Source organism: Gopherus flavomarginatus, chromosome 12 (assembly GCF_025201925.1).
Source record: "Gopherus flavomarginatus isolate rGopFla2 chromosome 12, rGopFla2.mat.asm, whole genome shotgun sequence".
Taxonomy (NCBI): Eukaryota; Metazoa; Chordata; order Testudines; family Testudinidae; genus Gopherus; species Gopherus flavomarginatus.
Window position 1 is genome coordinate 27,692,755 of NC_066628.1, and position 25,544 is coordinate 27,718,298.

The window sequence follows — 25,544 nt, forward strand, 5'->3', positions numbered from 1 at the left end:
TGTCCAGACACCTTAGTCAAATGCACACTGGTTTGGATAAGTTTATTAACTACAAAAGGATAGATTTTAAGTGATAGAAAACAGATCAAAGCAGGTTACGTAGTAAATAAACAAAACTGCTAACTGAGTTTAACATACTCCTCACCCTGAGTGATAAACAGGCTGGCAGATTCTTAAGGCCTTATTTTTGCAGCTTGGGTTTCCCAGGTTTTTATACACAGGCTAGAAATCCCTTTAGCCTGGGACCATTACTTCCCCTCTGTTCAGTCTTTATTCCTTGGGTGTTTCCAGGTGTGTTGTTGTAGCGAGAGTGTGAGATCCCCCCAGGATATCATTTTCCTGTTCTTGGAGAGTAGAAGGCTTGAAGGATATAACAACATATCCTAGAATGTATGTAAGCAGGTTTGTGTATCTTGGGGAGTCTTGGAGACTTCCTGAAATCCTCTTCACTAAACTGGAGGTGAGATATTTGGAGGAAAAAATCAAATAGGTGCTGAGCAGCAAGATAGCAAAGCATGTAATCCATGATATCTGAGGATAGACTAGAAGGGTTTGCACAGTAAGTGAGCAAAATGGAAGGACATGGCTTCCTTTGCATATGCATCGCATTGAGGAGCTGGATGAAATCCTAATCAAGCAGTGCAGAGGTCCTGTCAGGAAGACCATGCCTGAGTCATACGGCGATAACATGGGAATGAACAATTCTCACCAGCAGGATTGAGGAATGCCGCTGCCATGAGGCTTATATTCTGAATATGTCTGTCCTTTGCAGGTGCTGACACTAGCAAGCAATGAAAGAATTCCCCTTAACCCAACCATGAGGCTGCTCTTTGAGATCAGTCACCTACGCACAGCAACTCCAGCCACTGTATCCAGAGCAGGTAGGTCAAGGGGGAATAAGAGGGCATTCTCTTTCCACTCGCACAAAGTGAAGTTTAGGATTGAGATTTTCAGAGGGCTCAGGAGATTTTGGCACCTGACTCCCGCTGGCATTCAGTGCCCAACTTCCTTAGGCCTTTTGAAAGTGACAGCCTTAATTCACAATGCCACTGGCTGACAGGGCATGTGACCGAGAAGCAGGCAGCAGAACCTAGAAACCCAGCACTCACTGGTGAACCGCTGACGACAAAGGTGGTGATGAGGGTAGCGCATAGAGGGCTTAGTTGAGATCGGGGCACTGTGCAAACAGAGTGAGAGACAGTCCCTGTTCAGGAGAGTTTACAGCTGAAATAGCCAAGGCAGAGACAACGTGGGAGAATGGAAGTATTGTTCTCCCCTGTCTATGGATGGGAGCTGAGGCTCAAGAGAAAAGTGCCTGATTTCAATAGGTGTTAGGCACCTAAACACCTTTACAAATCCGGACTAAATTACAATTGTGTAAGAGCAACAGGCTGTGCAGTGTGGTACGCTGCTGCACTTATTAAACTATGATCTTAGTGAGGGAAGGTGAACAGTTCTTATGGAGAAAGGTACCAGTCTCTGCCATGTCCTTTCTGTGTCTGTCTCTCTTGCACTGGGTCTCTAGGCATTCTGTACATCAACCCAGCAGACTTGGGCTGGAATCCCCCCGTTAGCAGCTGGATTGACCGACGAGAAATCCAGTCAGAACGAGCTAATCTGACCATCTTGTTTGACAAGTACCTGCCGCTTTGCCTGGACACTCTTAGAACTAGGTACAGTATAACGGGACATAACGTGTATGTGAGCGACACCCACCATGTTGTGGCTCTGTTGGGTGACACAGCTGCATGGGCCCCTGCCAAGCAAATTGCTGCCCTGCCTCTGAAAGGCCCCATTGACTGAGCAGTGTTGGCTTTCCTTCAGTGTAGTGTTTGTGGGGAAGGAGGAGCGGATGCTGGCTCCCAAATTCATACCCTTGCTTGGCTGCAGCCCAGGTTTCACTTAAGCGTAATTTGACATTTTACTGTTAATTTGTGTCTGTAGTAAGTGTGGGCTCACTAGTGCGAGGCATGCTGGGATGTTGTATGATGCAGGAGCCAATTATCTGTCAGTTGGAGAGGGAACAGGAAAGAACGTAGAAAAGGTTAAGTCAGTGGGTCAGAGCGCTTCACTCAACAAGGTGGATTTCAAATAGTTGCTCGGGGGAAAGGTTTTTGGCCTTTAAGAAGTAAAGTTGAGGGACACGTCATCCTCTCCCTCCCCAGGTGCTGTGCCCATGCCCTCTTGGACTGTATAGTTCAGCTGTAACCGGCCTCCAGCTGTCACCGGGGAACCTCCCTGATAAGAAGGGTTGAGATCTCTCCCTTGCCAGTTCTTCTCTATGTGGTTTGAGCATTGGCCTGCTAAACCCAGGGTTGTGAGTTCAGTCCTTGAAGGGGCCATTTAGGGATCTGGGACAAAAATCTGTCTGGGGATTGGCCCTGCTTTGAGCAGGGGGTTGGACTAGATGACCTCCTGAGGTCCCTTCCAACCTTGATATTCTATGATTCTTTTCATGACAGCTGCAGAAGAAATTGTGTCTGCGTCCCTTTCCAGTCTCGCACAGTTCACTGCTGGGAACCATTAAATCAATAGTGGTGGTTTTTCCTTTGCTATAAATAAGGGTTTCAGTGACTCATTAAGCTGCCTCATTGGCCAGGTTAGATTGTTATCCTTTTGATGTCCAACTGGCTTATAGGCTCTGGCAGCAGTAATCAATGATGAGGCCTGTGGGACCCCATTTTATTAACCGTTATGCCTGCACAGAGCCTCCATGCGGCTGAGCTTACACAACTGCCATGGAGAAGGATGATCCGGACAGTCAAGATGCTCAGGATGTCAGCTGTGCAGCTCTGAAGAATGGCTCTGAGGGCACTTCCTCTGTCCACTTAGTGAGCAGCATCTGGACACAGCTTCTTGCATCTTCCACCCCAGTCCTTATACATGAACAAGAGTCTTGGCAGAAGGACATGCACGTTGAGGCAGAGACCAGGCCTAGGAAATGTCAGCCCAAAAGGCAGATATGCAGAAAGGCCTGAGGTAGTGAAAATGGGGATTTGTAATGAAGGGAGTTTTGCAATAAGATTGCTGCCTGTGTGACCAGTCTGATTATAGCCATCAGCAGCACAACACGTAGGATGGTTCTCACTCTGTTTCCTGAGGTTTGTGACAGAGCATGGAATCGCAGGGATTAGCTGCTGACAGTTCTAAACCAGGTATTTTTGTAAATTGCTTAATTCAGAAATTGTAGGACCAACCTTTCAAATAACTGTAATTATTTTATGGAAGACTTCAATGTTTTCCCGCCAGCCACAATATTAGTTCAGCTACATTTACAGAATTCCTAAGTTGGTTTAAAACAGCGAGATGAAAGGATTTATTCTATATGACCGCTCCTAACTCATGATGTTCACAGGAAATCATTGCCCTTAGTGAGTCTCCCATTTTACTACTTTCAAGAGGATCAAAGTTTTTAAATGTCTGAAACTTCTTATGACTGTTATTACTTGTGCATGTGCCTGCACTTATAGGCCTAGGGATGAAAGCTGGTGTTTTATTTCTCACTGTATCCCTGCATAAGGAAGATACACACTGCAGAAAAGTAAAATGTTAATGTTCTGAAAGAGGATTTATATGCACATTCCTCTGTATTGCTAACTACCATCATGCTGAATCCAATTATACTTCATATGCTTTCAATTTCCCTCCCTTAGATTTAAGAAGATTATTCCAGTTCCTGAACAGAGTATGGTTCAGATGTTGTGTTACCTTCTTGAGTGTCTCCTAACTACGGAGAACACTCCTCCAGACTGCCCCAAGGAACTCTACGAGCTTTACTTCGTGTTTGCTGCTGTCTGGGCCTTTGGTGGAGCAATGTTCCAGGATCAGGTAAGATGAGAGCTATAAGTGTAGGGCTCATTAATGTAGAATTCCATTTAGACAGTAGCCTCTTTTATTATTCTGATTATTATTACACTTAGTGTGATGCGCAAGTATAGTGTTGCGTTCCTGGGGCTAGAATACAGTTGTCAATGGAATAGAAACCTCTGGAGCAATGAGCGGTGCTGTTTCTCTACCTTGTTTACAGAGAAAACATGGTAGTTTGTGAAAGGCATCATTGCCCAAGAAACAGTATAAGAGCGGAAGGGTCAAGGATTAAAGCAACAAAGATCAGAGAGACATTAACTTATGTACAAACATTTCATTCTGCAGCAGTAGGTTGACTAATTGAAGCAGTAACACTCTGCAGAATGTGATAGTAATGAATACATCATTGGAGCTCGGTAAGAGATAGCAAAGTTTGCCAACTCACTGTGTGTTTATAGGTAGGAGTGCCATGGCAATGACATAGATCAGACAATGTTTTGTTACCACAGGACTTAGGGTATCAGCTTTGTAAGGTTTCTAAGAAGAATAACAAAGAAATAGTAGCAATGAGCTGAACTGAGGATTGACGCACTTGGTTTAATTTGATCCATTTGAAATGGCAGAGGTAAACAGTGGCTCTTTGTTCACAAGCATGCAGCACGCTGGGTGCATGTCAGGAGCTGAGGTCTTCTGAAAATCTGGTCATAAATGTCAAAATTGGATTTTCTGGGTGCCAAGCACTTTTGAAAATACAGTTGTTCTTAAAGTGCTTAAATCGGGGTGGGCAAACTTTTTGCCCTGAGGGCCACATCTAGGAATAGAAACTGTATGGAGATCCGTGAATGCTCACAAAATTGGGGTTCAGGCTGCAGAGTGGGGCCAGAAATGAGGAGTTCAGGGTGCAGGAGGGGGCTCCACGCTGAATGAGAGTGAGGTGCGGGGTGGGGTGAGGGCTTCGACTGGGAGTATGGGCTCTGGGGTGGGGCTGGGGATGAAGGGTTTGGGGTGCATGAGGGTGCTCTGGGATGGGATTGAGGTGTTTGGAGGGTGGGAGGGGGATCAAGGCTGGGGCAGGGGGTTGGGGCATGGGGAGAGGCTCAGGGGTGCAGGCTCCGGGCAGCACTTTTCTCAGGCGGCTTCTGGAAACAGTGACATGTCCCTTCTCTGGCTGCTATGCAGAGGTGCAACCTGATGGCTCTGCATGCTGCCCCATCCGCAGGCATCGCCCCTGCAACTCCCATTGGAGCTCTGGAAGGGCCTTTGGAGCGGGGCCATTGGAGCGCATAGGAGCCAGAGCAGGGCCATGCCACTGCTTCTGAGAGCCACGTGGAGTGGCCTCCAATCCTGCTCTCCAGCTGGAGCGCAGGAGCAGGGCCATGCCGTGGCTTCCAGGATCTGTGTGGAGCAGCCCCTGACTCTGCTCCCTGTCTGGAGCAGCGCAAGATCCCGCTCCCCAGTGGAAGCTCGAGGGCCAGCTTAAAACGGCTGGTGGGCTGGATGAGGCCCATGGGCTGTAGTTTGCCCACCCCGTCTTAAATGATGGCTGAACTCTTGAAAAGTTAGTGCTGGATGCAACTACTGCTGTGCAGAAATGTAGCTGCGCAGGCCCTGCTCCACTGGGAAATAAAGAAGGCTGGGAATGGAGCTTGGGTGCTGTGTCTGACCATCCTATCAGCTGTTGGGTGCTCTCTGGAGTGAGCTGGTGGGTCTCAATCAGGCTTTGACAGACAGGTGTCCATATCAGACTGCTGTTCCTGTGGGCACAACAGAAACCCCGAATGGACCATGTGGATAAATCATATCTCATCCCTAGAGGCAGTCCCTTCAGTTCACAGCTCAGTCACAACCACAGAGGCCATGTGGGGGACGCTTGCCCTGCTGCTGCCCATGCTGTGCCTGTTCTGTGGATTAACAGAGGATGTCAGCCTCCTAGGCCAGAAGTTTATGTGAAACGAGATGGATGTGGTCTCTTCTGCAAGTGACTCCCTTCCTTTAGGCAGGAATCTTTTCCCTACTGAGCTGAAACACTGTCCCCAACTGTTGGGAAACCCATATTGTTACCTGAACACAGGTACTGGTGCCAGGACTCCGAGAGACCTTCTCCCCTGATCTTCCCTGTCCTCCAAGTAGCTGGAACTGCAGGGGCTTGAATGCTACATCACGCTTCCTTCCTCATTTAGCTGCCTCTCATGCAGCTCACCCAGTCCCTGCCTCCCTCCATCTGACACTGTTTGTGGAGGAGAGGGGGGTGGGTATTTCACTCCAGCACAGGCCCAGAGCATGTTGACCTTGCTTGCCCATGCTCCTCCCACACGTCTTGGGGCAAGATGGTTGTTTCCTGGTTTCCCAGTAGCTGCTATTATTTTACGACATGCAGCTAGTAATAGTAATAAAAAGACACTTGGCCAAGTGTCAGAGCTTTGCAGAGGTACTGCTAGCCCTGGGGACACCCTCTGCTCTGCTGGGTGCTTTGTTTTTTCAGGCTAGCTGCCTGGACTTAGTTACTGTAATCCAGGACTGGCACTAGGATTTCTCGCGCCCTATGCGCATGGCCATTTCGCCGCTCCCCGCGCTGATCCCACGGCTCCAATGGAGCTGCCGCAATCATTCCTGTGGAGGGTCCGTTGGTCCGTGGCTCCGGTGGAGCTGCCGCAGGCATGCCTGCGGGCGGTCCACCAGAGCAGCGCGAGTAGCCGACCGTCCGCAGGCATGACTGCGGCAGCTCCACCAGAGCCGCGGACCAACGGACCCTCCGCAGGCATGCCTGCGGCAGGTCAACTGGAGCCGCCTGCTGCCCCCCCGGCAAAATGCTGCCCCCTCAATAATCCTGGCGCCCTAGGCAATTGCCTATGCTGCCTAAATGGTAGTGCCAGCCGTGCTGTAATCATACTGCTTGTGAACATATATTCCAGGTCATTTTTAGTAAAACCAGATGCCAAGCAGGAGAAATCTGAAGTCCCAGCAGAGAGATCTGAGAGCATATAACACCCTATGGAGGAAACTTCCTTGGCCGCACCAGCAGGGAAATTATCAACACAATGGCCGTCAACTCCAACTTGGAGGCCTAAGATCAAGCCCCTAAATCTATACCTGGTCATCTAATTAAGTGGCTTGATTTCCAGAGGTGATAGCAGCTGCAGCTCCCACTGAAGTAACTGAAATCAGTTCCCTCCATAAGTAGATCTCATCCACTGCTCCTCAGTTCTCACCAGCTCCATCACCCTCTGCAGGCCTGTGGTGCACAGAGGACAGGGGGTTCCGAGTGTAGGAAGGGCAGAGTAGGGAAGCTTCTCTCCTCTCTCTTCTGGGCATCTTAGGAGGTCTGAAGGTGAGAAGCTCTGCTACTGCCAAGCTTAGGAAGTTCATAGCGGAGGAGCTCCTGTGCATGACAGCTGGAGCTCTTAGCTCAGCTCCTGAGCTCCACATTGCCATTTTCAGTGCATGGCTAATCAGCCACATTCAAATGGGCAGCGAGGCCTCTGCCAAGCACTTAAAAGAATATATAACAAGCACCCCCTGCAAAATGTACCACACATGCAGCTGTTAGGGTTTGGTACTGCCACCCATCACCAGAGTATCTGGGCGCCTTCCACTTACAAGTGATAGCAATAGCAAAGTCCTTAGTGGCCTTCATGGAGTCCCTGGCACTTCTCACTTCTTGGGGGTAAAAACTCTGCTTGGGGTAGGGTGATTTTTTTGAGGAGGGCATTGTTTGGGTAGAAGGGCAGTCAGTGTTGGGGTTGATTGGGTTGGGAGGTCAGTGGTTAGGCTTGGAGATAGAAGTGGGGCCAGTGGGGTTTACTGGGTGGAAGTGGGGGTCAGTGTTGTCATTTGGGGAGTGGAAGGAGAGGTTCTGTACTGGGCTTTGGAGGTCAAAGGGGGTGACTCTCTGTGTGTATTGTTTTATGGTAGAAAAGACTTTTCAAAGAGTAAGGTTTTGCAGCATTTCCTAAAGCTGATCAGACCCTGAATTGGCCTGATCTCCGGGAGTTATCGAATCCCTTCAACCCTCTGTTCTTTGTCTCCTGCTCTCCTGGGATTCGTTCTGTGATCTGTGTTGCCACAGAGCAGCGCAGCTGTCACAGGGATTCTTAGATCAAAATGTGGTCTCTGGGGTAGCTGGGGCTTGATCCAGTCATCCATTAAATCAAGCCCCGTTTTTCTTGGAACACTTGCAGGTTTTTCTCCCTCTGCCAAGTTTCCGCTTTCCACCCCAGCTATGTTAGCTGTAGGGCTGTTCCAAGAGGGTCCTAGGAGGGCTCTGATGAAGGGGGAAGTCTATGGTTCTGTCGTACTCCTCATGCACAGGAAGAGACAAATCATTTTTTTTTACCAGAAATATTCATCCTTGGGAAGAGACTGGTTGTCCGTTATTTCAGAGAAGAAGGCAAACCATTTACAATGTTATGAGTGACTGACAGCTGGGGTTTAGGGTGCCCTGATACCAGTAGCAATGTCTGCCACAGCCAGGGTAATTAGTGCACCTCTCAATCCCAGGCTTGGATCTAGTTCATGTTAGCCTCAGTAGTGACCCATGGCTGTTCTCTCCAGCGGCTAACCAATGGCCTTGGTGAGATCAGCTGGTGCTCTCCGTCACCTTTCTATTGAACAGTGTCCACTTCCAGCTGGACACTGATTGGCTCTTTTGCTGACAGTCTCAGCAGAGAAGTCATGCATCTCACCCAGAGAAGTGGTCCCCTGGGACAGGGAGAGGACAGCTGTGCTGAGTCTCCCATGCGGTGCCTGGTCTAGGGATCAATGGAAAGTGTTAGAGCTGCTCCTGTGCCTTGGTTCATCTGCACAAAATTTGCTTCTGACTAGATGAACCTACAGACAATGAAATACTCTGCTGACATTTGTTCCATAGCCGAATCCCTTTGACTCAGAATGCTTCATCCCCAGCCAAGGTGCTCAGGTGAAGGCTCCTTTCCTGTGTCCCTTGTTGCCCAAAGGCCCAGTCCCAGCACATCAGGGTCTAAAGAAACATCACCCTAAACTTCCTAAGTGGTTAGTAGTGCTTATACTCCTTGGAATTGTATGGTCTCCAAGATGCCTCACATTTAGTTCCCACGACTGCAGCTTGTTCAATGAGTACCTCCACTAGTGAAGCAAGAATTCATCCCAGCTCCCCATAGCACTACTCAGGATATGCATAGGCTGCCACTGGGAGCTGTGACTGCAGCACATGTAGACATATCCGAGCTAGCTTTGAGCAAGTAAAGCTGTGAAGCTTGGGCAGTTGCATGGGCTAGTCCTGCCCATGGCCTACCCAGGACCCGGGTGCCCAAGCAATGGCTGCCCACATTGCCACAGTTTCACCACTATTATAACTCAAGCTAGCCTTGACCTAGCTAGTTCACAGCCAGCTGGAATGTCTGCACATGCTGCAATCACACCTCCCAGTGGTGGTGTGGACACACCTGCAGTGTGTGCTGAACATGTGGAGGGGAGAGTGTGCTGTAGCAGATTGCACCAGTGCAGTAGAAGCCCTCTGCAGCCACAGAATTTCTCCCCAAGATTTTGCTTTTGATGCTGGCTGTGCTTCTTCTTTTGCTCCTCTGTAAATGTCAGAGCAGGGGAGCCGAGAGTACAGCAGTCTGAACAAGAGTCTGGTGAAAAATGATCCAATATAAAATCTGTGTATTGCTCTCCAGTGACGGTGCCCTTCACTCTGACCTTTTGCTGCAGAAATGTCAGGATAAACAATCTTTAGAGCCTTTCCACTCTGATGTGCTCACTGGAAGGGAGTGGGCTCTGTGGGAAAACAGTTGATAGATTTTCCATTTCAAGGTAAAGGCTCTGAAATTAGTAAAATTCCATGTGGGGCTTTATTAAGGAAACCGCTCATATTTAACATCGCTCTGGCAGTGTGGGTTGGGACCAAATTGCTCCGGTTAAATGGCATATTAGGGAGGGTGGATGACACATTACGGTGCGGCTGGAAGCAGCTCTTCAGTGCACTGGTGAGGGCACCCTAGTGAAAAAGCTTTTAGCAGTGATGCACTTCCACCCCCATTGAAGGCTACTACAGTCACTGCTGAGGAATTACAGCAACAGGGAAATGACTAATTAGTGATTTTTGCCTCTGTGAGCAGCACCAGACCACAGAATCCCGGAAAATAATGGTGTGTTTTAAGAATACTCTGGTCTATGTTTAAGGGGTGTCTGCTTCAGGATAGCAAAGCCCCATGGAGCCTTTCACAGAGGGCACTAGATGAAATGCAGCGGTTGGTGAAAATCCTGGCTTTCTTCTGGAGCTTTAGTGGTGTACATGAAATGAGCTGGCAGTCCCAGCTGATTTGCTGTATTGGACGAGTGCACAGCGAATGGATGTAGGGAAAAATAAGCCTTACGAGAAATGTACTGAGAATCTGGGCAAGCTGTAATGTTGCATTCACTGCTTACATGGTCTTTCATCTCCAGCATTAATGAACTTATCACTACACCCCTGTGAAGAAGAGAAGGGCTCATATCTCCATTGTACAGATGAGGAACAGACTCAGAGAGATTAAATGTCTTGCCCAAGGTCACCAGTGAATCTGTGGAAGAGCAGGCAACTAAACGTAGACCTCCTGAGTGCCCAGTCCAGTTGCCCTCCTTCCTTCCCCCAGATTTCACAGTCACTGTGAGGATTAGTGGATGGTGTAGGATGCGAAGGGGAAAGAGACATAGGGAAGATAGCAGAGACCAAAATCTATATGTGCTTCCGATGTAGTATAGCAGCAAATAAAGGTTAATGCAAAGGTATCAGAGCTGAAAGGTGATGGTCCCTTTCTAGAAGGCTGGGGCAATTGCACTTGGAATACTTCATTCAGTCTGGGCTCCTCAATACCAGAGTGCTGTGATGGGGAAAGTATCCAGAAATCAAAAGTTAATGGGCTGTTGTGATTTTCTGAGGAAGAACTTTAATCTGCATGCCTTGGCTAATCGTGACTGGAGGTGGGGACATGAAAGCCATCCACAACTACTATTGGAGGCATGTATACACTCCGGATCAATTAGTTGGCCTGGTTAATCTGAGACATGTAATTAATTCTTCCAGATGGATCTCTCTATCTAATCTAAGGCATATCTAAAATGGCCATCATGAGAAAGGATTTATTTAGGATTATAAACAGGAGTAATGAGATCAAATTAAGATTAGTTTTAACATCAGGAAATAGCTCCTGACAGTAAGTACTCTTAGGCTGTGGAATAATGTCCTGAGTGAATGGTCAGGGCAGAGCCTAGGGGAATATACTGCAGGGGATGGTTCCAAACTGGCTAGGGACATGGTGTAGATAACCTTTTCGATCACTGGAGATTTTCTGCAGGTTAGTACCTTTGCTGTCCATTTTGTCTTGCAGCTAGTAGACTACCGAGTAGAATTCAGTAAGTGGTGGGTGACTGAGTTCAAGACCATCAAGTTTCCTTCTCAGGGAACTGTCTTCGACTTTTACATTGATCCAGAAACAAAAAAGTTTGAACCTTGGTCCAAACTCATCCCCAAGTTTGAATTTGATCCCGAAATGCCATTACAGGTACGTGAATCTTTGTTTCATTGCCACAAAAGAATATATAGGTGTGTGTGGTGTGTGCTTTGTCTCTGTCAAATAAGATTTGTTAGCACTGGGGTGAGAAAATGAAGGTTTATTAGTAACAGTGATATTCCATCTAAGACACAAACATTCACTCTAAAGTGATTAAGTGACCTGGGTTTGATTATGAAGACAAGGTTCACTAAGAAAGTGGTACTCTTGTTACAGTGCGCTGGAATATGATTGATGAATGGGGAAATGACAGACACCCAATGGACTGAATCAAAGCTGTGCACAAAACATAGTGCCATCTCAATTACCAGTCAGATATCTACTCTCAAGCTGCATTCATCTCTGGAGTGCCAGTCCATTGTTGTCCTGATAACTTCTGTCTGAAATGTAAAACAGGGCACCAGTTAAACCAGAAGGGGTAGTGTAGAGAAGAGAGAGATCACACTTGCTCTCTGCAAGCAAACCAAGGCCTTATTTTAATGACTGATTCGGTTCTTTAATATGAAAGTCACATACATAGGTGGGATCTAGTGGTCTGATTCCATCTAGTGAATGCCAGCAGAACAGAATGCGCATGTCTGATTTCAACCTGCAAAGGGGTCGCAAATTCACCACCAGCTTATCATCACTGTAGGGGATAATTAGAGCTGGTCATAAAATGGAGATTTTTTTCCATGGAAAAATTCAATTTTTTGTCAAAAATCGGGTCAAAAACCAGAAATATTTAAGTTATGAACAACAAAACATGTTGATTCTGAAATGCTGCCCTGGTGCCTCATGGGAGGTGTAGTTTGGGTGCCTCATGTTCACACTCTCCATCATAGGATGGGCTCTCTCTGGTTGACCTATATGTACCATGATACACCTGTCTTTTCTTGGTGAAGGGAGATGGTACATCATGGGAGCTGTGCTCATCGTGCATCATGGGACATGAAGTTTGGCTGGGGAGGCTGGTCCATAGAGGAGAATGGGGACAACTTAACTGCAACACCTAAGAGGCACCGTGCTGGCACTGAAATATTTTGGCTGTTGGCCGACAACTGAGAAAAATCAGTTTTGGGATGTTTGCATTTTTTGACAAAAAAATCATTGTTTTTTGTGAGTAGCCAACACTTCTAGTGAAAAATTTTGTTTTGTCAAAACCCCAATTTTCCATCAAAAAACAGTTGTGGAAAAACTGTGACCAGCCCTAAGTAAATACATTTTAATGAGGACATACACATGCTACCAGACAACTAGTTAGTTACTGAAGACTTCAGTTGGTGTAGATAGTCTAATTTACTGTCAGGCATAGGTCTATCTGGCTCTTCTCTGGTGCTTGCTGTGGACACTCTGCCTCCTTGCATAGCTCCAGCTGGATCAGTATTCCATCACCCCATGTGAGCATGGCTGAAAGGGGGTGCACTGAGGCTCATTGCACGTCCCCATCATTCTCCTCTTAGGCTTGTCTGGTGCCCACCAGTGAAACCATCCGAGTGCGATACTTCATGGATAGGCTCCTGGAGCGAAGGAGGCCAGTCATGCTAGTGGGAAATGCCGGCACTGGGAAATCTGTGCTTGTCGGAGACAAACTCTCTTCGCTAGATGCCGATGAGTACATGGTGAAGAATGTGCCTTTCAACTACTACACCAGCTCCGCCATGCTGCAAGGTAAAGCGGCAGAGGGTTAGGAGTCCTTGGGGGTAGGGGATGAGCAATGATTTTTCCCTCTGATGTGTATAATGGAATTTTCAGGGGGATCTGAGTGGCTGGAAACCCCAGCGTATGTGCTATTGGCAAGCTGTATCTGGTTTTATTATATAACTGCCTCAAAGGGAACCGTGGACTCTAAATCCTCCAGAAAGATACCTAGTGAAATCCTGTCAGGGGACAGACCAACTCCTGGCCTGCTTCTTAACTAATTGCACTGCTGGGCAATCAGGAAGCCCAGCTGCACTGCCTTGGAATTGATAGAGTAGCCCCAGCCCTGCTCATAAAACTGACACCCACAGATCAGCAGCTGCTCAACGCGTACCATGCCTGCTGCTGTGGTTGCCCTGCTCCTGCTTGCAGCCCTTGCTTCCAGTCCCGTTCCCACCTGATTCCAGTCCCGTTCCCACCTGCTTCCAGTTCCCGCTCTTGCTCTGTTCCAGTCCCTGTTCCAGCCTTGTTTCTGAACCTGCTTCTGCTCCACCTACTGTCCACTTCAGCTCTATCCTCTGTTCCCCTCCAGCTTCTGACTTCTGGCTTCAATCATTGGCTCGGACTCCAGCCTATGACTCTGGTGAACCCTCCTGCTCTGGCATTCGGCTTCTGTCCCTCCGATATTGGCCCCCAGCTTGTTCCTGGATTCTGTCCCCCTGGACCCAGCTCTAACCAATAGGCTGAACTCTCATTTCAGTCACTAGGTCTGGTTGGCTACAGTTTAAACAGCCCAATGCAAAGGGTAGGAGCCCATCTCACTGGCATAGACCCCACTCAGAAGCAAATGGGGCCATACAGAACTTGCAGGTCTCCATCCTGCAGATGCAGAACACAGATCATCACCAGCAATCCTGGCTCTGGCTTTCCAGGAACCAAAGGTGCCACTCTCAGACATAAGAATGGTCATACATACTGAGTAAGACCAAAGGTCCTTCTAGCCCAGTGTCCTATCTTCTAACAGTGGCCAATGCCAGGTGCTCCAGAGGGAATGAACAGAACAGGTAATCATCAAGTGATCCATCCCTTGTCACCCGTTCCCAGCTTCTGGCAAACAGAGGCTAGGGACACTGTCCCTGCCCATCCTGACTAATAGCCATTGATTGATGGATCTGTCCTCCATGAACTCATCTAGTTCTTTTTTGAATCCTGCAATAGTCTTGGTCATCACAACATCCTCTGGCAAAGAGTCCCACAGGTTTACTGTGCATTGTGTGAAAAAATACTTCCTTTTATTTGTTTTAAACCTGCTGCCTATTAGCATTTGGTGATCCCTAGTTCTTGTGTTATGAGGAGTAAATAAAGCTTCCTTATTTACTTTTTTCCACACCAGTCAATATTTTATAGATCTCTATCATATCCCCTCTTAGTCATCTCTTTTCCAAGCTGAGAAGTCCTAGTCTTATATAATGGTGCTCATAGTCAGTTCTGAGGTTTCCTAAACCAGTGCTGACACCCTTTCCTGCTATACCCCTGTCATTCCCCACATGCCAGGCCCAAGTAGGGCTCATCATTAGTCAGTTTACTAGGGAGGCCTTGGCTTGGGACTCCCACTGCTTGGAACAGTCCAGCCCCTCCTGGGCCAGCTGGAACAGTTCATTCAGGCCATGTCGGTTATCTTCAGTGATCCACACCAAACTACTGAAGCCATGCTGCAAATGGTACAGCAAGGACATCGATCAGTGGCTGAATTCCATCACCTCTCCGTAGACACTGAATGGAATGAGGCTGTGCAGCAGCATCTGTTTCGAGTTGGACTGCGTTACAAAATACACGAAGAACTGGTGCAGCTCCATAAATGTGGCCTAGCCTCTCAACCGCGCACACCAATCCAGGACCCAGAACCCATACACATTGGCCAGGCTTGCCCATGCCTGTCTGAGGCTGAGAAACACTAATGCCAAATCTCAGGACTGTGTCTGACTGGGGTTGGAAAATGCCAAACCCCAGCCCTGATAAGAGGATCCAGGCTGATCCCTTTCCTCCTACAGAGACTCTTGCCCTCCATGCACTTCTGTCGAGACAGCAGCAACTGCAAACCCACCCTTGTTGCAGCTCTGACTGCCATTGCAGCTCTTACTCCTGATAACCCCAGCAGTGCACTTGGAGGCTCTGGTTGACTTGGGAATCTCAGGCAATTTTATTGACCATGATGTGACTAAGTCCTATGGGATCCCTCCTGTGTGTAAGAATTCCCTGGACCTGGGGGAAACCATTGATTGGTTGCTTCTGGCTTCAGGGCTAGTCACCCACCAGATGACCCCCTTAGGGGTTGTTACCCTCCAGCAGCACTGGGATACCCTTCAGTTTGGGTTGATTTAGGCTCTCCAGTCATCGTGGGAATGTCCTGGCTTGCTGCCCATGACCCGTGTATCAGTTGGTGGAAAGGGGCATTACACTTTTTTGCTCCCAATACTGCCAACAATTCTTCCTTTCTAAGGCCAAGAGAGAAAGGGTGTCCTCTGGAGCTCATGTCATCATCCGGGGAACCCCCTCCTGCAAGGGAATGGCCCGACAGGAGCTCGGCACACTCTGCCGTCAAAATACATCGCAAGTACGATTGCCATGCAGACATAATCAACAAGGGAACCGTGGACACCCTGACCCTGCACCACAAATACGACTGCCTAATTCACCTTCCGACTGGCACTCAAATCCCCTTTAGTCACATCTATGCTCCATGGAGGAAAATCTGCATAAGGGGTTTATCTGGCCATCCACGTCTCCAACAGCGGCCACAATCTTCTTTGTTAAAAAGTAGGATGGTTCCCTGAGGCCCTGCATTGTGTGCTGGGCCCACAACAAGGTGAAGGTTCAGAAAAGTTACCTATTTCCCCTCACTCTTGAACTCGTAAACCAATTACACTCTGCCCAGTTTTTTACCAACTTAGATAACTGTGTGTGGTCTTTAGCCTGATGTGGGTGAGAAAAAGAGATGAGAGGAAAATTGTCTTCCACAACCAGTATGGATGCTTTGAATACCTGGGCATGCTGTTCGGTCTGTGTAATGCTCCCATGACCTTCCATCATTTTATCAATGACATTTTTCAGGACATGCTGGATCAGTTCATTATTATCTGTCTCAATGACACCCTTATTTTTATAAATGACTGAACACAGTGCAACCAACATGTACAGAGAGTCTTAGAGAGGCTTTAACAACACTACCTATATGACAGTTTGACTGTGGCACAGTAGAATTTTTTGGCTATATCATCTCCCCAGAATAGAGTTGCCAACTTTGTAATATTTAAAACCTGGACCCTCCAGCAGGAGTGCCGGAACTTCTCTTTCCACGCCTCTTCCCCCGAGGACCTAGCTTCCTTCCTGCAGACAACCTCTCCTTCAGTCTTCACCTACTTAATTTCCAGCGTCCCAGTTTAAGTATGTCCTCCATTTGGAGCATGCTCTGCAGCTGCTGAGGGGCGAGGCCTTCTTGACCTAGTGCTGCTCTATCTTTCCTTTAGTCCTTTAGTCTTAGTGAGGAGTCCGTAAAGCCCATCACATCATCGACCCACATAAATTGACAGCAATCATCGACTGGTGGTGCTCAGGGATGTCTGTGGGTGCAATGCTTTTTAAGCTTTACCAGTTTCTGTAGACAGTTCACCAAATGTTTCTAAGGGGTGGTCACCCCAATCACAGCCTTCTTGTAGAAGAGAGCCCATCTTTCTTTGTCCTCAGAGATGGAACTGGCTTTTGAGTGCCTGAAGTAGAAATTCATCACAGCTCCTACCTAGGTTGATTCACCCCAACTCGAGCTGCAATTTACAGTATAAGTGGATGCCTCAAACTTTGTGCTTGGCAGCCTTGAATGGTCAGTTTCACCCATGTGCCTTCTTCAAGGAGGCTCACACCAGAGGAGCAAAACTATGACAGTAAAGAGCTTCTGGCCATCAAAGCAGCCTTTGAGGAGTGGTAACATCTGGAAGTCTCCAGGTTTCTGATCCAAGTCCTTACCAACCACAAGAACTTGGAAGTCCTGAAGATAGCTCAGAACCTAAATCAGCAACAGGCCCACTGGTCCCTGTTCTTTACATGATTTTACTTTGTGGTGCCTACCACCCTGGGACCAGAAATGGGAAGGTGGATGCGTTTCTCCAGATGGGGGAATGTTGTGAACATGACCAAGAGGCTCCATCCACAATCCTCAGACCATCAAATTTCACTTCCAATACCACAGTCTGTGACCCGCTACCCTCCATATGTTTCCTGCTGTCCAGAGGTCCCTTCACAAGTCAGATCCACCAAGCCCTACACAGTGCCAGTGCCCAGACTGCCTCAGCCTTCGGCTTTCATGATGGAATTTTGTATTGAAAGGGGAGCATCTGCGTATCTGATGGCCCAACTAGGCTGCAAGTCCTACGTATTTCTTTCTCCCCTCAAGGTCACAGGGGAATCATAGTCTCCTTGCAGCCATCCAAGGCCCAGGGAGTCTGGAAAACCTGGGCCATATGATTGGATTTGGGAAAGGACCAGATTTTCAACCTCCAGAGCCTATAATTAAGCATTAAGGCTCCATTTCAGCATGTGCTTAAATTTATCCCTGTTCAGCAAAACACATAAGCATATGTTTTACTTGAAGCATGTGTTTAATATGTCTAAAGTTAAGACCAGGCTGAAAAGTTTTGCTGAATAGGGACAGGCCTGAATCCAACCATGTGACCTGGATTATGTTGTTGTTTGTATTATGGTGGCACCAGGAAGGCCCAGTAACAGTGAGGAACCGATTGCGCTGGGAGTTATACATACACGAAGGGAGAGATAGTCCCTACCCTCAGTGCCAGCCCCAGCCCAATGTGCTTTTATGGTGCAGGTCTGGGTGAGCAGAAGAATAGGTGTGTAGACTTGCTGCTCACATCAGGGCCCGTGGTCTCAGGGTGATATCCTCGCTCTGTTGGAACAAAGGGAGTTTTGCCATTGACTTCAGGGAGGCCAAGTGACTTCAGTGCAGCCAGGATTTTCACCCTCCAACTCCCCCAGATCTGACAGCATGTGCAGGTGTATGTGGTTCGAGGGAACACTCATTGAGAGGCTTCCTAGAGGGTCAGGAGCAGCATTAATGTCTGACAGACTTCGAGTATGTATATGCTCTCCCAGCCTGTGTTACCAGCTCAGCCATCCCGCAGCTCCTTCAGGGGCCCAGTCTGCTGGGACTGCGAAAGCCCAGGGAAAAAAGCCCTGCTTCCCATAATAGGAAAAGGGGCTGGTGCTGGGACAGGGACACAGGGCTGCCCTGTGTGGTGAGAGAGGCCTAGTTTGTGCCATCTATTCCCATCGGTTCAGAGCAGGGCTGAGTTCAGGCTGGGTAGGAGAGGGATCAGTCATTTATTTATTGGGTGGGGTGGGAGCTTGGCAGTGTTGGTGACAACATGTAGGAGAAATGAAAAGAGGAGGAGCCGTTTTCCTGTATCCCCCACATTTAGGCACTGCCTTCTCAACTTCCCTTCTCCATAACAGGCATGCCCATGCTCATTGTTGCTCCTGCATCAGCCCATGCAAATTATTATATATCTCAGTTCTTTTTGGCTTCCCCTGCACATTGGCCTATATCATTTATGAAAGGAGAAAAGAGCTTATGGTAATGTTAGCACACAAATAACTCATAACTCTGCTGCAGCAGAATAAAATGCCATAGCTTGCAAAGCTGCCTGAGGCCAGCTAGAAATTTGATCACAGTTTAAATTAAATGACTCAGATAAGCATTTAGCTTAGATTTAAACGGTTTGGATGGTTACTATATACCCACAAAGCACAGTCAGATTATTAACATCCAACTGTTTTAACTGCTGTGTAAGATCTGTACAGGTGAGCTTGAAATTGCATGTTGTGAGCAGGTCAGATGGAATGAGCTGGACAACAAGGGCCACTTTTAACAGAATGCCTTTTACACATGCAAGTGCATGTGAATGCAAGGTGGGATTGACATAACCTTAGTCCCAGATTTGGACCTTAGCGTCCAAAATCTGGGGGTTAGCATGAAAACCTCCAAGCTTAGTTACCAGCTTGGACCTGGTACCTGCTGCCACCACCCAAAAAATTAGAGTGTTTTGGGGCACTCTGGTCCCTCTGAAAAACCTTCCCTGGGGACCCCAAGACCCAAATCCCTTGAGTCTTACAACAAAGGGAAATAATCCTTTTTCCCTTCCCCCCTCCAGATGCTCTTGGAGAGATACACAGACATAAGCTCTGTGAAACTACACAGAGTGACTCCCCCTCTCTGTTTCCAGTCCTGGAAGCAAAAAAGTACTTTCCTATTCCCCCAGAGGGAATGCAAAGTCAGGCTAGCAATCCAACACACAGATCTCCCCTTGACTTCTTCCTCCCACCAATTCCCTGGTGAGTACAGACTCAATTTCCCTGAAGTAAAGAAAAACTCCAACAGGTCTTAAAAGAAAGCTTTATATAAAAAGAAAGAAAAATACATACAAATGTTCTCTCTGTATTAGATGATACAACACAGGGTCAATTGCTTAAAAGAATATTGAATAAACAGCCTTATTCAAAAAGAATACAAATCAAAGCACTCCAGCACTTATATTCATGCAAATACCAAAGAAAAGAAACCATATAACTTACTATCTGATCTCTTTGTCCTTACACTTAGAAACAGAAGATTAGAAAGTAGAACTACTTCTCCAAAGCTCAGAGAAAGCAGGCAGCCAGAAAAACAAAGACTCAGACACACAATTCCCTCCACCCAAAGTTGAAAAAATCCGGTTTCCTGATTGGTCCTCTGGTCAGGTGCTTCAGGTGAAAGAGACATTAACCCTTAGCTATCTGTTTATGACAGGGATACTTTCACAAATCCATGCAAGAGCGTCATGTATGACATTAGGGAGCTGCTTGCCCAATGCTATATTTGATCCTAGGCTCTAATGTTCAGCTCTGCTCCAACACAGCAATGGGATTCTTCTGTGTTCATAAAATTGCTATCAGTGATCAGTAGCCCCCTCACTGGCCCCCACACCGCTGCCCGTTAGTGCCCTCATTTACACTATGGATTAAATGCAGAAGGCTAGACACGCAGCCAAAATTCCCCTGAAATCCCACTGGCCCTGTGGGTGGGGGTGAATTTTACAGTACGTGAATGACTTGAACAGCACCTCTTTCCTGCAAAACTCGGGTAAAACAAACCTTCCTTGGTATCTGGTCCAAATTGTGAATGATATTCAAATATTAATACATTTCCCTCTCCAAATACCCTTTTAATTTTTCCTAGAGCATAGTTTGTCAATACAGGTCCTCTGGAAGACTGAAAAACAAACTCAAACACTCTGTCTTCAAGCCTTCCTAGCAGGGTAAAAGGACCTTCTCTTGCTCATTTATCTCAGTAGTGATGGTGCGGTTGTTGAGATTTATATGGACAGCTCTGGGCAGCCCTTTCATATTTCCTTGGATTGTGAGCTATGGTGTGAGTTTGGGGCTCTCTTCTCTAAGCATATGAATAAGTCATCTGCTATGTGAATAAATGTGTGTGAAAGATTTCAGCTATGACTGCAATGATTGTGTTTGTTAGGCATGATTTATATTGCTCTATATTTCAAGTATCAGAGGGTAGCCGTGTTAGTCTGGATCTGTAAAAGCAGCAAAGAATCCTGTGGCACCTTATAGACTAACAGACGTTTTGGAGCATGAGCTTTCGTGGGTGAATACCCACTTCCTCAGATGCATGTAATGGAAATATCCAGGGGCAGGTATATATATATGTGTGCTAGCAAGCAAGCTAGAGATAACGAGGTCAGTTCAATCAGGGAGGATGAGGCCCTGGTCTAGCAGTTGAGATGTGAAAACCAAGAGAGGAGAAACTGGTTCTGTAATTGGCAAGCCATTCACAGTCTTTGTTCAATCCTGAGCTGATGGTGTCAAATTTGCAGATGAACTGAAGCTCAGCAGTTTCTCTTTGAAGTCTGGTCCTGAAGTTTTTTTGCTGCAGGATGGCCACCTTAAGGTCTGCTATAGTGTGGCCAGGGAGGTTGAAGTGCTCTCCTACAGGTTTTTGTATATTGCCATTCCTAATGTCTGATTTGTGTCCATTTATCCTTTTCCGTAGAGACTGTCCAGTTTGGCCGATGTACATAGCAGAGGGGCATTGCTGGCATATGATGGCGTATATTACATTGGTGGATGTGCAGGTGAATGAACCAGTGATGGTGTGGCTGATCTGGTTAGGTCCTGTGATGGTGTCGCTGGTGTAGATATGTGGGCAGAGTTGGCATCGAGGTTTGTTGCATGGATTGGTTCCTGAGCTAGAGTTATTATGGTGTGGTGTGCAGTTACTGGTGAGAATATGTTTCAGGTTGGCAGGTTGTCTGTGGGCAAGGATTGGCCTGCCACCCAAGGCCTGTGAAAGTGTGGGATCATTGTCCAGGATGGGTTGTAGATCCTTGATGATGCGTTGGAGGGGTTTTAGCTGGGGGCTGTATGTGATGGCCAGTGGAGTCCTGTTGGTTTCTCTCTTGGGTTTGTCTTGCAGTAGGAGGCTTCTGGGTACACGTCTGGCTCTGTTGATCTGTTTCCTTATTTCCTCGTGCGGGTATTGTAGTTTTGAGAATGCTTGGTGGAGATTTTGTAGATGTTGGTCTCTGTCTGAGGGGTCAGAGCAGATGCGGTTGTACCTCAGTGCTTGGCTGTAGACAATGGATCGTGTGATGTTCCCGGGATGGAAGCTGGAGGCATGAAGGTAGGCATAGCGGTCGGTGGGTTTTCGATATAGGGTGGTGTTAATGTGACCATCACTTATTTGCACCGTGGTGTCAAGAAAGTGGACCTCCCGTGTAGATTGGTCCAGGCTGAGGTTGATGGTGGGGTGGAAGCTGTTGAAATCATGGTGGAATTTTTCCAGAGTCTCCTTCCCATGGGTCCAGATGATGAAGATGTCATCAATGTAGCGTAGATAGAGAAGGGGTGTGAGTGCTCTATATTGTTCTCCATTGCTCATATTTTAGAGGTAATTTGCTCTTTTTTGTGTAGTTTATTAGTTGGCTGCTGTTTCCAGCAGACACCTATTTAACTTTAAAGCTCAAATACAACACAGATTATATATAATATAAAATCTTACCACTTTATAGGTGAAACTGCGTTATATTGAACTTGCTTTGATTCTCTGGACTGCGTAGCCCCCTCCCCCCCTCCGGAGCACTGCTTTTCCTGTTATATCCGAATTCGTGTTATATTGGGTCATATTATATCGGGGTAGAGGGGTGTGTGTGTATATATAATATAATATAATACAATATAATTATAATTATAATTAATATAATATACATAAATTCCTCTTGGAGTGTCCTCTGCACATTCCAACTCCTGGGATATGAGCTGACTGGTGCCATTGAATGATGCAGCCTTCTACTAGTAGTGCCTATAAGAGTGCTTACGCATCCCCTCCCACCTCTTCCCTCAGCATTCGAGCATGTTCTGAGGGTAGCGCAATAAAAATATAATATCCCACTTACATATAAAAACAATGGTTGCCACTTCAGTTCCTTCCAGCCACTGACTGCAGATGGATGTGAGCCTTTGTCGGATTCAAGATTCTGGGCAAGTGTGATAGGTGCTGTAGTAAGAAGAGAGCCAGGAGGAGGTGGCAGCCAAATGGTGAGTGGAGCATCTCATGACATTGCAGTTAAACCTCAGGTTTGATACGAAGTTCAAGAGCAGCAAGCCAGCCTTGAACTCTGTTCCCCTCACATTTGGAGACTGTTTATGCCATTTTTTTACACTGAGTGGCAAAAGATCACCTTGGACAGATGGGTTTTGGACACAATAAAAGATGGTTATACCATCCAGTTCAGGACCTTCTTCCCTATGCAGGGACTCCTCTCACAAATTAATGCTAAGCGCAGAAATCAACTCCCTGCTAAGGGAAGGAGTAGTAGAAGAGGTCCCAATAAATCTAAGAAATTGGGGTTTCTACTCACACTATTTCCTAATTCCAAAGAAAGATGGAGGACTTCTTCCAATGCTGGATCTGAGGAAGTTAAATAGGTACATCCAAAGATTTCCCTTCAGAATATTAACTCTAAGATCCATTATCCCCTCCCTCCCCTGTCTAAACAGGTTTTACTGCTCCCAATCTCAAAGAAGCTGCTTTCATATTTCAATAAGATGATCACACAGGAAGTACCCTTATTTTGCCATAGGGCACCACTTCCAATACAGGCTCCTCCACTTTGGACTTTCTACTGCATTAAAATCTTTACAAAATGCCTAGCTGTATTGGCAGCTTTACTGAGACCATATTTGTCCATATTTAGATGATTGCAAAGAGTCCTGTGGCACCTTATAGACTAACAGACGTTTTGGAGCATGAGCTTTCATGGGTGAATACCCACTTCGTTGCATGCATCCGACGAAGTGGGTGTTCTCCCACGAAAGCTCATGCTCCAAAACTTCTATTAGTCTATAAGGTGTCACAGGACTCTTTACTGCTTTTACAGATCCAGACTAACACAGCTATCCCTCTGATATTTAGATGATTGGCTCCTAAAAGGAACTTCTGAAGGTGAACCAAAGGGTGTCACTCAGTTCAGATGCTCTATGTTCCAAAGGTTGGGATTTTTGATCACTGAAAAGAAATCTCTATTGAAGCCTTCACAAAATATCCTTTTCATAGGAGTACATCTTGACTCCAGAATGGCAAGAGCTGAACTTCTGGAGGAGAAATTCCTGAAGAGGAAATCTACCATTCAGAATGTAAAGTTCTTCCTCTCCCTGCTGAGTCTTTTGGCATCATCCACGTATGTCACAACTTATATAGGACAAAGGCTGAGACACCCTTCAACACTGTTTGGCAAGCAACCTGGGCCTGCAGTACATGACACAAACTTAATACCATTCCCAATAAAATCCAGAAAACAATCTTATGGTGAATGGACCAGGAACATATATGGAGGGAAGTGAAGTTCAACTATCCCTTTCCTTTCATGATCATTAGAATAGATGCCTTAAAAATGAGCTGAGGTGCATACCTCAACAACCTTTTAACAAGAAGTCTCTAGACAAGAGTGTCACCTTTATATCAGTCTTCTGGAGCTAACAGCAATTCATTTGGCACCAAGATCATTCCTCTCTCAGGTGCAAAGATCTGTGGTTCAAGCAGCCAGAGACAATATGAGAGCAATGTACTATGTAAACGAACATGGAGGAGCCAATTCCTCAGAGTTTTGCAAGGAGGCAGTGAAGCTTTGGGGATTTGTGTATAATTCAGGAGATTTATCCAGTAGGCCTGGTCTGGCAGAACTTCTCAATCAGTTAGTGGCCCAATTAATCAGAGACTCTTCCCAGATGTATGAAGGGTCCTTGAAAAGTTTTGTGATCCAAGACAATTGGGACAATTTTGCTCTTTGGGATATTCCACATATGTAGTATATATGAATTTTTATATTGTATAGAAATTTGCCACAAGATAAAACCCCAAATGTCATTGTTTTTGTTCAGGAGCAGGGGCTCTTTAGTGTTGATGCTTGTGAAGAAGGTTACACAAGACTCAGCCAGGATGATACTTATCACTCCAGCCTGGCCAAGACAGCGATAGTACACAGACTTGCTGCTTCTTTCCAATGTGTCGCCAGACCTTCTGTCACAGCAGCAAGGGAAAGCATACTATCCAGATCCACTTTCACTGCACCTGATAGCATGGGCAGTAGGACTCTGACAGAATTAGAGAAATCTTTCTTTGTAGCTGTACGGTGTTTTACTTAATACTAGAAGACAATCAACTAGGAAATGTGATTTTGAATGGAAAAGATTTTCACTATGGATAGCTGATAAGGGTATCGATCCTATGTCAGCGCCTATTCAATCCAGAGTGTTTGGCTGTTTCTGAATAAAACGAGTTTATCTGTTACATCGCTTAGGGTACATTTAGCTGCAGTTGCGGCTTTTCATATACCAATATATGGTAAATCTATGTTCTTGCATGATATTAAGAGGTTTCTGAGAGGTTTACTAAATATTTATCCCCCTGTGAGAGAGTCTGTTCTCCTATGGAATTTTAATTTAATGCTAACACAGATTATGTCTGCACTCTTTGGACCTTTATCATCTTATTCTCTAGTTCATCTTTCGATTCGAACTGCATTTATTATAGAAATAATATCAGCTAGGTGGGTTAGTGAACTTCAAGCCTTAATGACTGACCCTCCATTTACAATTTTTCATAAAGTAGTTCTTCTTCTTCGAGTGATTGCTCATATTGATTCCAATTAGGTGTGTGTGCACGACATGCGCAGTCGTTGGAAAGTTTTTCCCCAGCAGCATCCATCGGGTTGGCTGTGGAGCCCCCTGGAGTGGCACCTCCATAGTGCTTGTCATAGGTTTCACCCCTACTCTGAACTTTAGGGTACAAATGTGGGGACCTGCATGAGAACCCTTAAGCTTAATTACCAGCTTAGATCTGGTTGCTGCCACCACCCAAATTGTTAATGAGTCATTTGAGAAACTCTCTCTATCTTCTCCCCCAGAATATCTCTCCCTCTCAAGTACTATAACCCTTCCCTGGATAGCCGTGAAAGACTCCTCCACCAA

At 46.5% G+C, this 25,544-nt stretch overlaps 1 protein-coding gene across 5 annotated transcripts in view; it reads left to right on the top strand.

Moving 5' to 3' along the window:
• Positions 1 to 25,544, top strand: part of DNAH9 (dynein axonemal heavy chain 9) — a 392,319-nt gene that overhangs the window by 113,106 nt on the left and 253,669 nt on the right. For all 5 annotated transcript variants that reach the window (XM_050919194.1, XM_050919196.1, XM_050919197.1 and 2 more), the window contains 5 exons: positions 773 to 881; positions 1,526 to 1,673; positions 3,654 to 3,828; positions 11,154 to 11,327; positions 12,779 to 12,986. In XM_050919194.1, coding sequence (XP_050775151.1) covers positions 773 to 881; positions 1,526 to 1,673; positions 3,654 to 3,828; positions 11,154 to 11,327; positions 12,779 to 12,986 — 814 coding nt within the window. The remainder of the gene's footprint in view (positions 1 to 772; positions 882 to 1,525; positions 1,674 to 3,653; positions 3,829 to 11,153; positions 11,328 to 12,778; positions 12,987 to 25,544) is intronic.